Raw genomic sequence first — 16,498 nt, 5'->3', positions numbered from 1 at the left:
GAGCTATAAATGTCATGCCCTAAATGGCATGCCCTCATGGCTAGGTGGAATTCATTCTTCAGAGTGACCTGAGGATAGGACCACTGCCTTCCTTCCCAGGATTTTTCTGCCAGAGAAACTGCATGAGGCTGTAAATGTGTATTGAGGAGTTGTTGGGAGGTCCCTTGGCTCTCTTCTGTCTTGACTGCCCTAGTCTGCAGCTCCAGATCCTCCTCCAGAGGGAAAATATAGAGTTATGCTTCTGCCTAATTTCTGTGAGACCAAAATCGAAAAAAGAGCTATTTTTATTTTCATTTCCACATATGTTAAAATGTGTTGGTGTAGGGCCATTGTGGGGCAATGAAGTGGTTCTTTGACCTGATGAAGAGATTAGACATATCATCACTTGTGTTCTGCTGCTCCAACTTCTTTGCCAGAGGTTACTTTATAATGTAAACCACAATAAAACCAGAAGACATGAAGGATTTGAGGAGAGAGTCTGTAGGTAATGAATTACTTTTCCCTGGCTGTAGACATGTTTGGGATATAACATGGAGGGCAATGGTACTCCATGGTCAGCAGCAATGCCTTTGCTGCCATGATGTGCATCCTCCCATCCATGATCCCTTCCCTCCACATGTGTGTATAATGGATGACATCATGCTCTCTACGTAGGTGCTTTTTTTCTGAGATGCTCTTTGTCCCTTATTTTATGTAGGTTTCCTGCATATTTGTGACTGACAAATACCATGTCCTTCCCAGGGACTCTACTGGTGTTGGTCACTTTTTTTGCCTTTACTTCCGTTTTGTCAAGGAAAAGTAAAGAGCAGCTTTTCTGTATTGTGGTTAAATCCTCCTGGTATTCATTGAAGAAAAGCAGGTGGATGTTGATGTCTTGTTAGACTAGGATCTGTCCCCTCCATCTCCTTTGAGGAGAAATAGTGCAGAGAGTCAGAAGCTGGAGTGCTGCACAGCAACCTTAATTTCTGCCTTGAACACAGCTGTGAGACAATTTTCCTGGAGAAACTACTAGGTTGACAAATACAACTGAGTAGCCTGTTTGGGAATTTTACCATAAGAAATAAGCCATTTTGTTCACACCTGGAGTTCTCAGATCTGTACCCTACGTAGCTCTCCTGTTGTAAGGCTGAGGGCTGGGTTCCCTGTGTTTGCCTCTGCACTCTTACCTACACAGCTGTTAGCCATTACTCTGCATTCTGTTTGTCTATCTTTTAGCTGAAGGAATTTTTTTTTCTTGATTTAATTTGATTGGGATAAAGTAATTATGCAGAAACCACAATATCTCTGATGGTAAGCAGACTGTAGACACTATAACTGTCTAAGCAAAAATGGGTAAAACTTGGTTTTATGCTAGTTGTGTATGGGATGTGACATTTTTGGCATTGTGCCTGCATTTTTGTGTGTATTTTGTCACCTAGGAAACCCCATCTCTTCCCACCCATCAAGTTTACTGAAACTTCAGCATTTGGGGTTGATCAAAATTGTTACTTTGGGGCCAAAAAGAAATTTTAATAAAAATATTGTAGGTAAAGTTGTCAAAAATCCTTGTAGTTTACCATGTTTGTTTGAACTGCTTTATTAGGGTTGGAACAGGTTGTCCAAAAAAGCTGTGGATGCCCCATCCCTGGAAGTGTTCAAGGCCAGGCTGGATGGGGCTTTGAGCAATTTGGTCTATGGAAGATGTCCGTGCCATTCTATGATTCTATGATTGCAGATTATTGATATGCTATGTGAGACTGTCATGGCTAGGCTTCGTGAACGAAGATTTGGGAAGGCTCTGTCCACATTTGCTACAGGCACGCTGGTGGCTTATGAGGCCAATACATGACAGACATATCCGATTGCAAAAGGCACAACAGAAAGATTCCTTAGATGGTGTATTCTGCAATACACGGTTCTTTCTGCGTTGCCTTTTTTCCTCGAGAGTGATCCTGCGTGTGTTCTCGAAGGAGACAGCTGCGTTATAGATGGTGTGTCTCCAGGCCTCCTGATTTGAGGCCAGAGTAGACCGTATTGACTATGTAATTGCCTTACTCAAATTAAGTATGTTTGATACAAATGAAGTGTTCACAGTGCTTAATTTGCATTTTCAGAACATAGTTGGGAATATAAGATACTTTCAAGAAACAGAATATATCCAAAAGCTGTGGTCTTCATGTAGCTAAAATGTTCCTAAAGGTTGGACTTGCAAAAACGCCTACTGACTGAAAACATGGCTTCCCATCCAAAGACATTTCAAAAGGTTTAATACCCTGGAAAACACATTTTATCCATCTTAAAATAAAACCTAATTACTTCTGAAGATCTTGTTCTGAAAGGTAAGTTAAAGACTGCTCCTCTGTGTAATCACACAAATGTGTTTTGTCAGTTTTCATTAAAAATGTCCAGCTGGCCTGAGCCAAGCTGCACGGGCCTGCAGAGCACAGCATTGCTGCTGGGATGCTCCCAGCTACCCCAGCGGGACCCCATTGCTCACGTAGAGCTGGATGTGGAAACTGACTTCAGTTAGGCTGGGAGCACTGGCAAGAACGCTGAGGGTTACATCTTTCCACTTCAGAAACTCAAGGGAGATATTAAACATCCGCTTGATCAGCAGCTAACTCCCTGATCCAATTCTTGCTCCAAGGATGTCATGTCTAATGGAGCCAAACTGCCAGAGAGCTGCACCTGAGAGAGGAGGATTTCTGCCTCAGGTTAGTCTCTGGTCTGGATCCAGAAGAACTGCCAGAGGAGGGAGCCAAACTACATTTCTGTTTGCAATATTTATTTTGCTGCTGTTCTTGCTGCGCTGCTGCACTTTCTGTTTCCTTTGTGGTAGGAGGAAGCCAGGTACAGAACAGAGTGTGCTCATGAACCTTCTACTCGATGGTCCTGCTTTAATTTCCCTGCTTGTAAATTGGTATGGGAAGGGAGATACTCTGTTTTCAGAAGACATGGTAGAGCAGCTGTTCCCAGTAACAATAATGACACTATTGCTGAGACAAACATTTTCACAATGATGCATGGGAACGCTAAATCCAAACCACATTGTTTAGCTAATGCATGCTTTCACTCTACTAAGGGGGAATGTCACATAACTGAAAGTAAATTGAAGAGATCAGAGTTTAGAAAATATGACAAAGTTGAAAACTTAAAGCTGTAATACACAGTAACATCCTTTAGCAGCAAAATCAATGATTCAAAGTGGTGTGTGTATGTGTATTTTATGGCAGTTTATTAGGTATGACTCGCCTCTGGTCAGTCCAGTGAAGAGTGCTTTCTGCCAAGCACTTCAGTGAAACTGAGCATAGCATATAGATCTCCTTTCCCACAGCACATATCAAGCATTGCAACATATCATAGATATGTCAGACTGTAGGTATGGTTTCTGGCATTTTTCTTTAATCTGCACTCCCAGTTGGGACTAATGAAACACTACTCTCAAGGCGTGTGTGTGCACATGTGTGCAGAGAGTTCTCACACACTGCTTTAATAAGGTAATACTTTTATTTTCCCTAGCAAGAGGAGAGGTACTTGCCTTCAGTAGTGATGCAGTGCAACAGCTTAGGGAAAAGAAAGCTAAAGATGAATGGAGACCTGAAACGTTTAATTCATAAATTAATTACTGAGCTTAGTGATATCTACCTTAATATTGTGACAGCCTCGCTGTTGGCACTCTCAAAATAACTGATATGAATTTGAAAGATTTTTGGAGAGCCTTTTCCTTCTGGCACTGTCGTGGAGAGATTGCTAAGTTTAGATCGCAGGAATGCAAAGTTACTCAATCAAACACAGAAGTCTGCAAAGTTCATGCAATAAATGGAGATAAAAACGAGCTTTTGTTTCTTACTAGAGGATCATGGTCAGCTTTCCCCCTTCCTCCTCCCCATGCCTTTGTTGTAAGTTCTGGGCAATAGTGATTCAACCAGGTCTGATCAAAGCTAGAAATACCTTTGGCAGTGGTTTGATGGCTTCATCTGAACTCAGGCAGCAAAGGAGAAAAAAGGGGAGGGGAAGCACGCTGAGGACTTGAAAACTGTTTTTAGGTGTGCAGACTAGGGAGCTGACGGCAATATCTGATGACAATATCGAAGTGCCTTTGTGATTACTTGATTTTCATATTAGAGGGTAGAGTCTGTCAGCACATTGTTTACTTTTACTGTCTGGACTCCTGCTTTTGAAAAGCTGATCTAGTTAATTTCAATGATACACTATACAGTAATCTTGCCTATTAAAATAAATGGAATCCAGCACTTTCAACAAAAGCCCTTGACGTTATGATCCTCCCATGTATTGTCAGGATCCTGGGGCACTGCAGTTCATGAATAACACAGATGGAGGAAGGTTTATAGAGTCTGTGGCAGTGGTTTTATTTCATATCTGAAGTGTGAAAAGTTTATTCCAAAAAACAACATTATATGATACTTTTAAAATAAGTAGACCTGTTTGGCCTTACAAATAATTGTGCAGGTGCTGTAGGACTTCGTGATGGAGTCCTTTAGAGGGAAAACTGGAGTGTTGCAGAGGCTGTGTGCTAACACAAAAAGCCAAATTAAAAACGTATGCAGCCATCCTGCAGCATGTGGGTGGCTTTTAGGCAAGTGCAGAGTGTTGTTAAATGTCGAAATCAAATATAGTCATGGGGAAAACTGGTGTGTGAATGGAAAGACTGATCACATACTTGTCCTGTCGCTTAAATGTGCGGTAGGCTCCTCTGAAATTGAAAGTCTGCCTAGTTGCAAGCCAGATTATAGGGAAATACAAATCTGATTTTAAGTCTTCATTCTTTTCTAAAGTCTAGCCTTTCTGTGGATTTGAAAACTAAGTTTGCATTTGCAATTTATTAACAGCTGCCTTTGCATTTTCATGTTAAGGCTGCGGACTTACTGTCTGCTCACTCACACTAATGATGTTGCCCATAAAACCAGACAGCTGGCAACTTAAGTAATGAATAGTAACCTTGAAACATAGCTGTGAGGTGAAAGAAATCCCTGTTTTGTAGATTTGAAAACTGAGGTACAGAGATTAAGTGTTTATTTAGCATCCTTTGAAAGACTGTGGCATGGACAGGGTTTGATCTTTGCTCTGGAAAACCTCAGTCTAGTACTTGATAATGACCTTTATATCATCTTCTAGGTAAAATGCCAAAAATTCATGTAATGCTCCCTCTTCATCTGAGGAACAAAATATTAAGTAAACAGTAATGATTTAGGCTGCCTAACCTGAAACAACCCTGTTACCCTGACATTTTATTGTGTAAGATGAAGACTTGGTTGCTTTAAAACAGTTCCTGATATGTGATGATCTAGTCCTTATCTACTCTCTAGCTCACCATATGCAGAATACTCTTTTTTACAAGTTAAAAAAAGGCACGATACTATTTGAGGCCAGGGAAATGACTAAGTTGGATATTGGCCAAAATATCAGACATAATCAGCTCAAAAATAAAAACAATGCAAGTACCTTTGGTGGATTAATACAGGAGAAATAAGCCTACAGCTTTCTAAAGTAAGCTAAAAATGATGCTTCAGGTTCTTTAATCCTCCCTCCATCCCTTATCCTATTGTGTAGTTATTTTGTCCATTCAATTTAGGACAGTCCTGCCCCAAATGCTTTTGCCAGTCACACCACCTTTTAATCTCCCTTCTGTTCATTTGCAGCTACTTTGGAGTTGCAGTTCCTTTTATGTCACTCACCCAATATTTAGAATTTATAGTTTCCTCAGATAGCTGGCCATCTTGACAAGAAGAGTGACACAATCAGCTGTCAGATACTTTTCATTCCTGACTTCCATGCCAAAACTGACATGTGGATATTGGGATAATAATGTGTTATCTTAATTAGGTGTATCTTCGTGATACATGCTTTATAACAGATAGAGCATATGAAACTACTGCAATGCCTTGCCAGGGTATCTTTGAAATGAGATTCCCTACTTAAGAGTTTTCTTCCTTCTTAAATAAATAAAGAGTAAACGAACAATTGCAGAGTCCAAGTCTGAATCCTAGCACTTCCTGTTAAACCTCACAAAATAGTGCAAGAAACATGTTTGGTCTGCTTTCTAAGGCTTGATGATGTGATAGGAAGGATGTTGTATGTAACATCAAAGAATGATGTTGTTATACCTCTGAAGCATGACTTCTGGAAGTCCAAGTGAAATAATGTATGTTCATTTTTCTCCTGAATATGGCAGTATTTAATAGGCTTGGATTCTTATCAGAAATGTTCCAATGATTTCCTTCATTGTGTTTGCGTGTGCTTTGACTAGCCAAATTTCTCTTACACTTCCCCAAATCCTGTTAAGTGACTCCCTGCTGGGTTAAGTTAAGAGCAATGCCAAGCAAATTGCAAGCTGCCAAAACCAGCCAACAGACCACTGGTGATGAGCTCTTTCAGTTCATGGTGAATGTTACTGGTTTTATAATTCCAATATCATATTCAAATGGAAAATGGTGAAGTCTGGACAACAGACAGACCTGAACAGTGTTTTGGACTTGAGAATAGAGTCTGTCTGAGGGTCAGGGTGGATCATAACTTTCACACTTGCCGTCTATATATTCATGTTAGGATTAAAGTCTTGAGAGTATTCCTGGCCCAGCGATCATTCTTGAAATAGACTTCTTGGAGCTGTGCATGGTGATCTGGGGGCAGAATTTACATCTGTGTATTTATATCTCACTTAGAATGATTACAGACCTTTTTGTGAAAGACCATAAAATGTGAACCTTTAGAGAGTCCTGCAGAACAAAGTGTGTAATGCACAAAAGATAATTCATAAGGCATGACTGGATTAATTTCTTCTCTATATCCTCTGCTGTAGTGAATATGAGTATATTGTGTTTTCTTCCCTTTCCTCTTCCAAATATATCCTGAAGGGAATAGATCTTGCCTGTTGTAGCATGCCTATAACTATTCCTTTTAGTTTATTCTCATCATTGTCCTCAAACTCAAGTCCATTAATTGTTTAGCAACATGCCCATGTGTTGGCACGCACATGGCAAGAGGCTCAGGGCAAGTCGGTGACTTTCCCTGGAGGGGAGATGTGAGCCCAGGACAAAGTATTTCCTCAGTGGAGTTTTCTCAGCAGGTAGCTCTGCTACAGTGTTGCACTCACATTAGTAATCTGAAAGAGATTTTGTGAAAACCAAAGCCAGTCAGATATTAAATTGAGACAAATAAAGCTTCAATATTTAGGAAAGATACTGAATTCCTTCTTTGTCCTGTGAACGGGATGTGCTTTAAAGGTAGGAACAGGTGACAGACTCCTAGTATTTCTGGCTGTGCCACTAATTTCCTTAAGAACTGATGTTTTTCCACAAGTTATACTCACACTCGGGTCTTCACTTGTAAAATGATGATACCTATATCCCAGCCACAGGCATACTTATTTATAAAAATCCCAATGAAAACCTTAGATGACAGACCAAAGCCAAGTTTGCACTGACAAAATGCAGATTTTGAGACTACATAGTGCAACAGCGGACTATTTCAGGAGAAAGGGGACTGTCTACAATGGTAAATCACAGGAGGTAGAAGTGATAGGATAGTTTCCTTCAGATATGTGTGTTCCAGTTCTGTACTAAAATGCAGAGGAAGATTCTCGCAGAATATCTTGTTTTTAAGCTGGAGAAAAGGTGGACTATATAACAGACACAAAACATGAAACTGCAGTTTTAAGGTAATAATGCAGTAATGTAATTGGAAACTAGTTTAATGTTACCTCTTCATGTGTGAGAGCTCAATGGCATTTCATAATAAGGGACTTGAACCTAGCTCTTCTGTATCCTGTCCTTGATCTTTTGGATCAGGCAGACATGTTGTCTTAGAATCATAGAATCATTAAAGTTGGAAAAGACCTTAGTGGAAGTCCTCTGCTGTGGAGTGCTAATAGCACCCTGAAGCAGACTAACCTTTCCTAGGAGACATTTATGTTAAAACTAGTAAATTCCTATAACAAGTTTTGGTTTGAACAAATCAATATTTTTGGATACAGAAATATTTATTTGAAAAATTCGCAGGTTATACTTGCTGTTCCAGTCACAACATCCACTTTTTATGTCAGTTATATTTTTCTGATGCCCTAAAAAGATTATGTATCTGCTCTCCTCTGGGTTCCTCAGGCATATCATTCCTCAGTGTGTTGCACAGCTCTGTACTACTGTAGTAGGTCCTAGTTGTAATAACAGAATAGGGCTAACACGATGTTAAGTATGTTACAAACCAAAAAGATTTGTGGTGATCCCCAAGGTGTTTGTTATCAAAATATAAGTTGAGAGTCTGGAAGTGGATCATAAGGATGGAGTGTGTGGGTATGTGTGTGAGTGTAGCAAGGAAACACTAAGATATAAATGGTAATTTAAAGTATATTGTTTGTCAGGTCTTTATATGTGCAATGCAGAAGGCTGGAACTTTAAAGAAAGGTTTGAAATGATATAATAATTGATAAAGATATCAATTTTCACATGACAGTCAGCAATAACATTAAATGTCTTAGTGAACTGTAGAGTGCAGTATTGTGAGAGAAAATTTCACGGATAATTTAAAATACGACATTAATTTTTTGCAGTCTTGTTTTAATGTAGATTTTCCTGAAGAAGGATGAGGGAAGGAACAACAGTCTATCTACCTTTATCCAGATAATTGTGTTTGCTTACTACTGGTATTGTCTTGTTGAGTGCAAACTAGAGAGTGTATGAGCTGGTCCTGCCAAGCAGGTTGATCAAGGTCAGGAAGAACATGTAGGATAGGTGATGTGTTTTAATCTAATTAGCCAAACCTAAATCAGAAAACACCTGTGTGAGGCTGCTATTGCTGATAGAAGTTTAGGGAAGTCAAATATGTGGTCATCCCACTAATACTTTAGAATAAGAGAATATGTCAAGTTGTAAGGGACCCATAAGGATTATCAAGTCCAACTCCCTCTACCTCACAGGACTACCTAAAACTAAACCATATGGCTAAGAGCCATCATGACTTCCCTTGGAAGCCTGTTCCAGTGGCCAACCATCCTCTCAGTGAAGAACCTTTTCCTAATGTCCAACCTGAACTTCTGATGCAGCTTCATTCCTTTTCCTCATGTCCTATCACTGGTCATCAGAGGAGATCAGCACCTTCCTCTCTGCTACACACCTTGGGGAAGTTGTAAACTGTGATGGGGTCACCCCTCAGCTGTCTCTTTTCCAAGCTGAACTAACCAAGCGGCCTCAGCCACTCCTCCTACATCTTGTCCTTTTACTACATTGGTTGCACTCCCCTGGACACACACTAATAGTTTGATGTCCTTCTAATATCAGGAGCCCCAAATCACACACAGTACTTGTGGTGCCATCATATCTCTGATGCTAAAGCATTGTGGACTTTCTTTTTAAAATTCATCCATTATAATGAACATGGTCATCTTCTCTAACCTTAGGTTAGAGCTGTGCATGCTGCTGGAGAATGAGCACATCTTAGAAGGTGAGAGTCCTTCTCCTCCTCTCATCCTCTCTCCAATGAGAAGGTAATCTGTTTTCTTTCCGTTCTTTCCTTGTCTAATAAGCATGCATGTTTGGATAATTTAGGATGAGTACTCCATGAATGAAGAAATTATGTAATATATGTGGTTGAGATAAAGAAGTGATCAATTTAAATTTACATTTAAATTTAAATTTATGGGTACAATTCAAATTTAAGGATGACCAGAGACCTTTCAGGGACAGCTCTCATAAACTGTAATGCCACTCAGAGACTGGAAGTTGTGCAAGACTGCTGGCAAAGAATTACCTTGTTCAGATAGGCTGTTCCAATCTTCTCTTTCACAACTTCTCTACGGATAGCAGAATTGTTATAATATTTAATTCACTATGGGATAGCACCTCTCTGAATGATGAGTGTTTATAAAAGCTTTCAAACTTGAAAAGCATGTAGCATTCTTCTCTTTGATACATGACCAAAGGACTTTTAGGAATAGTAAACATTAAGCGTGGTGGAAGAAAATCATGTGTTACTAAGGCAAGACTAGCAATGTAGTTTTGAGCAATTTATACAGACTGGAAAGTCATCATGTATTACTGAAACTTGGTCTGCACATGGGAATGTGGTTGGCATATTAATGTTAAGAAGGAGCATGGCAATTATGTACGATGAGGTGCCAGGACACTAATAGGTATTCCTATGGAAAATGGTTGAAGCTCAGCTGATGGCTGATACGAGTTTTGCTGCATTTTCCTGTCCTATGCTATCATATAATTACCACTTGGTGTGTGAATTTTAACAGCATGAAAAACCTCACCCCTAAGCCAATACAGCTTACAATGTCTTAATAGATATACAGTTACAGTAAGGGAAAAACATATTTTTGTAACTAAAGAGTGTTATAATTTAAATTGCTAATTTAAGCCTTATTGGCAAAAGAATTTATAAAGTTTGGACAAGCTCTGCCAGTGTAGCTCTGCTAGAAATCTTTTTGTTAGGAGTCAAACTGGGAAGCTTTTGACCCCTGGGTTCTAATATGCTGCACAGAAGGAAAGAGAAATGAGTTCTTGCCTGTTCCAGATAACAGTGGAGAAGCTGCCCAATCTGTCGTGCCTAACCATGCTGCTGAATCGCTTCACTACAGATCCCCGGTATCAGCAACTCTTCATCAATCTGGTAAGACTGAAGCCAACTCTAAAAACAAACATTTCCTCCATGAACAATGTGTTTGTTATATTTTCTCATTTGTTTATGATGGCTGTGTCAGCTGCACTGATTTACATAAACACTGCCAATCCTCCGACATTACATTCTCAGCAAAAGTAGCTGAGTACAAACAGCATTCCAAAGTTTTAATTCATATTGTATAAACATAACAGATGTTGATAAAATGAGCCAAAAAGAAAATACAACAAAGGAGACCATTTCAAGGGGGCTTTTGATTAAAATACATTCCAGATTGACAAAATGATACAATGTTAATGGAATAGATCATTTAAATGTCATTATTTGGCTCTTATAGTCCTATAAAGCAAATATAAAGCAACACTTTTGAGATTTAGACTCCATTACAGTGCAGTGCCTATACATCAAATTATAAATAAAACTAAATTTCTTTCCCCTTTCCTTTTTCTTTTTTTTTTTTTTTTAATCCCTGCTATGACATTGCCACATTTATTTCCTAAATACACTACTAAAATACTGGGTCCAAAAGCAATAATATTTTAGTATACTAAATAAGGCCTAAAATAAATATGTTATAAACAAAATAAATGTAGTTTCTGCCTCAGTGAATTTCCAGTCACTGAAGCTGAGGTGGGGGGACACTGAGAAATCCAGGCCAGGAAGCCTAATTCAGGTGGGTTTTATTTAAAAAGATATAAAATCTGCTCCTGTTTACTTATGTGTAAATAAGATAGGACTGAGTTCAAGATCCATCTGGTCTAAATCTCTTGCTTTGAGAATAGCTAGGAGAGAAAAGTTACAAAACCCAATAATGCTCCTAATATCCATTATCTAGTTTGGATTAAGAGTTTCCTTTTAATAGATGGGAAAACTGAGGTGGAGAGAGGACACATGATTTTCCGAAGTTCAGGAGGAGGTCATACATGGGAGTAGATGCCAGCTCAGCTGAGGCCCAGTCCAGTGCTTGTGCCATTGGGCCACACAACTTTTTATTATGAGAAACTTATGGAACCCAATGAGGTTTCATATTGATACCTAAATTTTAGTATCTGATGTGATTCCTGAAGCACAAAGTTAAGTGTCCCTTTCAACAGCTTGTTACTATCACTCATGAAAGCTCTGTTTCTGATATCCACATAAATATCCATTGTGAAGTTCTTGGATGTAATGATTTCCTGTGGCAATGAGTTCCACAGCAAAATTATATGCAGTATGGAAAGAGAAAATCTTTTTACTTTTGTTTTCCTCCTTATGTCTTTGAATGTCTTGTCTGTCCTGTAAATGAAAGACGGAGAAGAGATGTGTCCTTCTACTCTCTGCATTTATTTATATTATTTTGTCAAGTCTTTGTTTCAGTTTTACTCTGTCTAGGGAAGCATACACTTGGGAAGCATAATACACCTTCTTTGATAGAACTGGTCAAGTCATAAGAAGGATATTGTGGAATTATGGAAAAAGTAAAAACTTACTGAACCACTATATACTCTATACAGACCAGCTTAGTTAACAATAAAATGGTCTTTAGCTTTGTTCCTATCAAGAAACCATTACAGCCCTCATGGTTTTCAGTGACCAGAGTTTAGTACCTCTTCTTCTCAGAGCCATGTGATTGTTCTCTTTGTCCTCTTCCTTGCAGCCTGTTTCTATGCGAATTGATTTTTTATAAGCATTTACTGCGAAATATTATAGGATATCATAAATGGCTGTGTAATGAGATAGCAGCTATAAAAAAAATCTTGAGACTTAATAAACCTTGGGGTCACTGACTGTTTCCAAGTAAAAACTCAGACCATATCAATGGACCTCAGCTTTTCTAGCCTGTGAAATTTGGGTACATTCCAGACGTAATAGTTTATTTAGAGTGAACCTGGTGGTTTACCAAAAAAAGAAAGTGCTTTTTTACTATGGTATTTCCTGATGTTTTAGGCATAATTTGGGATGGGGAGCGGGGAGAGAAGAATCCATGTTCTTATTGGCTCCTGTCCCCAAGCCTGCTACCTGTCTCCCTGGCCTCCTTCCTCTGCCTGTCCTTCCCACCCTTGTGGCAGTGGGAGTGCTTGTACTTTTGTCTTCTCTCTTTGCCTTACAGAAGTCACACATAAACAAATATTCAATGTCAGTCCGAGCTCATTTCTCGCTGCAGTGCAACTATGTCATCTTTCACACCCTGGGGCTGTGCCACCTCACTGTTTACCTGCAGAACCGAATGGTTAGGGTCATCACCAGGAAGGACCTGACGTCTTTCCCACTGGAGGAGAGGCTGAGGCTCCAGCTGGTGCCACAGAGCCCCGATGCTGATGAACTGCCCCCAGATTCAAGGCCACGCATGTATTCTTAGGGTTTGTCACTTCTTTTTGAGCCCATGTTCATCTTCAGGAAAAAATAATCAGAGCTTTTGCTTCTCCAGATCCTTTCTGGAGAAGAGACGCTTAAAAGCTGTAGTATCTAAACATGTGGCATTGTAGCCCAGGTTTGTGTATCTTCAGCTGCTCGGTGATTACAAAATTCATTAATTTAAATGCTTGCGAGACAAGATATCAAGTTTGTGGAAGATATACATAAAATCAGATGTGAAAGATGGGTGTCAAGAATGCTTTTGTCGTGCTCTGCCTATGCCACTCAAAGAAAAAATGTCATAACCATTAATGGCAGTTATGCTGGCAAAGCCTTTCAGTGAAGACTAAATCTTCAACCTCTGAGTATCTGCCTAATAAAAAAGAAAATGTTTTAGATTTCCTTCTATGACTTTGTAATTGATGTTTAATTTTGTTCTGTTAAATAGCAGAGGGATTCGCACAGATCTGGATATTAAAATCAAACATGTATGAAGAAATCCACTACTATTAATGTTATAACGAACACCAAGGAAAACTAGTAACAATTTATTGGTTATACAAACTTGCCAAAATTCCTGAAAGTGAATTTCTGGTATTTGAATCATGCAGCTTTGAGTCTCCTATAAATCAAAGATTTATAGTTGGATGTTCTTCTGTTTCCCTTTTGGAACTTGTTTTTGTTATCAATAATGTTGCTTTTGTAGTACCACAGAGAATGCACAGCACTTTAAAACTGAGGTGTCCAGTCAATGCATATAACTGGCAGCCAAGTATGAAGGTACATGAGACAGGCTCGTTAAATGGTAGGGTTAAAATATGTGATATGCAGGATGAGAAATGCTCTGCAATGCAGAAATGCTCCATTCAAGAGATATGGAAGTGGGTGTTTATTTAGATGATGTTACAGTTAGTAATCTTTTGTTTATTAGTACATTAGTAAAGTCATTGTTATTACTGAGCTATGCTTCACCTACCTGAAAAATGCAAAGTTTTTCTTGAAGGAATTAGGTTTTGTGTGCTAGCAGAACAAGAGATCTAATCTAGAGATCTAATCTAGAGATTTCCTCTTAAAACAGTGAGAATATCTTTTCTTGATAACCAAATCTGAGTAACCTTGCTATGAATTTGCATTTTTGGTTCAAAGCCCATTGCTGATTTCCTTTTCCTTGATTTATTGAGTGTACAAAATATTACCTTTCTAAGACTTAAGTAATGTAATTTCTTTTTGCTTACAGTATCTGTGGCTAAATGACTCAGTACAAACTGTAGTTGGGGTGTGCTTTATGTAGTATGAGAGTTTGAGACAGCCAGGATAACTCTAACTCGTTAAACAACTTCAAACAGATCACTTAAATGCTTGGCATATCATTTACTCTGCCTTGAAATTTGGAACAGGGATATAGTTACTGTGAAGACTACATGTGTGAAAGATGTTATAAGAATATATACTATTTAGAACAATAGTTTGTGCAGTCCAGTCATAAAAATCAGTGCAGGTTTGGGTTTTTTTTCCCCCCCATGTTAGTACAAGTGTAATTTCTAAGCAAAAGTTCACACAATTTACATGAAACCTCTCATAGCGGTGTTGTAAACTGTGGGGGATGGCATGGTGCATTTGTCCATACATCGTTATGTGGTTTCATTGCTAGATGAGGGGTTTTTTTGTTTGGTTTTTAATTTGGTTTTATGTGACATATGTGTGTTTGTGAAGACACACAAAACAGAATTCCACCTAGGAATGAAGTGGCTCCCTTATATTCTGGACTCCGGTGACAAACCCATCTCGTCACAAACGATAATAGCGTAATTCGTATAGGACAGTGAAAACAGATGAAATATGTAGGAAGCTTTTCATTAGTATGTCAGTCTCATGACTCATATAGAACAGGAATGACAGTAACAAGTAGTCATATCATTTGGCTCTTCAACACAAAGTATTTTTATTTTTCTTCTTGTCTGCTTATAGTGTATCATAAATGTTCTGCTATGTCTTCACATAATTTGAACTAAAGGCCAGATAGAACAAAGATGCTATTTTTATATGAGATAACCTTTATCAATTTTCACAGTTTTTGAATGCAAATCTCTGTGACAAAGGGCTTCATAACAAAAATCGAGTCTTTGGCGTTATTTTTGGCTTTTGCTATGCATCTGTACCTCTTTCATCTCGTTGTCCCTTATGATGGTGTTTTCCTAATACTTCTTTCCCTCTTAAACAGAAATATGTCTTAAAACACGGGCAGATTGAACTTTAGATCTAGGTTTGAAGTACAGTCATGCAAAATCCCCCCTTGTTCAATTAGGAAAAATGCTTTCACATTAGAAACATTAAAGCATCTGTGCATTACATATCCCTATGAATGAACATAAACTGTTGTGAGAAGTTTTTTGTTGCATACAGCTTTAATATGTGGTTTTACATATATCCTGCAATGTCCATTATGTAACATTGCTTGTGTTTTTCCTGTCATGTGATACTTATATACTTTAGAGTTAATTGCCCAGTGTTTTTAAACTGCCTGGTTTATCATACTGGAGAACCTTTCAACATTTTCTTGTTTCACAATTGATTCTTGCTTACATTTTTAAAATGAGATGTTGTCCTTTAATCACATTTATTTGCTGATCATGAACGGAAATACCTAAAGGAGGGAAGAGAGATGAAGAAATTCTTAGTATCTACTTTATATAAAAATGATGACTTTAAGGATTTGGTGACCAACATTGCTAAAGGTAGCAGTAATATGATACGGGCTATCATACCTCAAGTCTGAGATAGCTTTGAGCCAAAAAGCTAAATGCTAATGGAAATGTAACTTGATGTGCTCTGCAAGAGTAGTGCCTGGAAAATCACTGGTGAGGAAGTGCTGCAAAATGTTACTGTTGTCTCTGCTGCCCCTTTTCACATAGCTTCAGCTAACAGAGCTGTCAGTGTACCTCTGGTGATCATGAAATCACTTAATGAAATGAAGTGTAACCAGCTCTCTACTAAACTAGTGCTTAATTAAGTGTGACCATCAAGTGATGGGAACCATAGTAGTATACAAGGGATTGCTTGTTCATTCCTGAAAGGCCTATTAAAGTAAGAGGAAATATGTGATCAGCACAGTTGTCTGAATGTCTAACAAGGTATGGCATGGGAATGCCAGCATCAGAGTTCAAACACATGAGGAGTTACTGCTGCTTACTTGAGGTACTGAACAAACTAGAATAATTTACACTATGTGATTGTAATCAATGCCTAACACACTTCTGAGGGGCCAAAGCAATGAAACGGTTGACTAACTTGCAGTATCTCATTAAACTGACAAATTTTGCTTGCCTGAGATCATAGATTCTATGTAAAGACTCAACATTCTGCCACTGATGCTACTTCTTACTCCATGCCAGCAGAGAAACTGTAAGGAATTACCAGCTTCTTTTGAAGCGGTTACAGAAAAGAATTTATATTTTTGTGCAGTTTATATTTGCAAAGAGCTCTGTAGATGTGAAGTCCCACAGCTTCTGCTATGGTGTTGCTATAATTGCCCTTCGTATATCTATGG

The 16,498-nt window shown here is 38.6% G+C and overlaps 1 protein-coding gene across 1 annotated transcript in view; it reads left to right on the top strand.

Moving 5' to 3' along the window:
* Window positions 1–16,498, top strand: part of LOC108505113 (chloride channel protein C-like) — an 86,965-nt gene that overhangs the window by 64,751 nt on the left and 5,716 nt on the right. The window contains 3 exon segments of the mRNA XM_017830812.1: window positions 5,116–5,135; window positions 10,513–10,608; window positions 12,707–12,945. Coding sequence (XP_017686301.1) covers window positions 5,116–5,135; window positions 10,513–10,608; window positions 12,707–12,945 — 355 coding nt within the window.

The sequence above is a fragment of the Lepidothrix coronata genome, unplaced genomic scaffold (genome assembly GCF_001604755.1).
Source record: "Lepidothrix coronata isolate B3197 unplaced genomic scaffold, Lepidothrix_coronata-1.0 Scaffold6, whole genome shotgun sequence".
Taxonomy (NCBI): Eukaryota; Metazoa; Chordata; class Aves; order Passeriformes; family Pipridae; genus Lepidothrix; species Lepidothrix coronata.
Note: the sequence above shows the minus strand (reverse complement) of the source record. Positions and strands in the feature narration are given on the sequence as shown.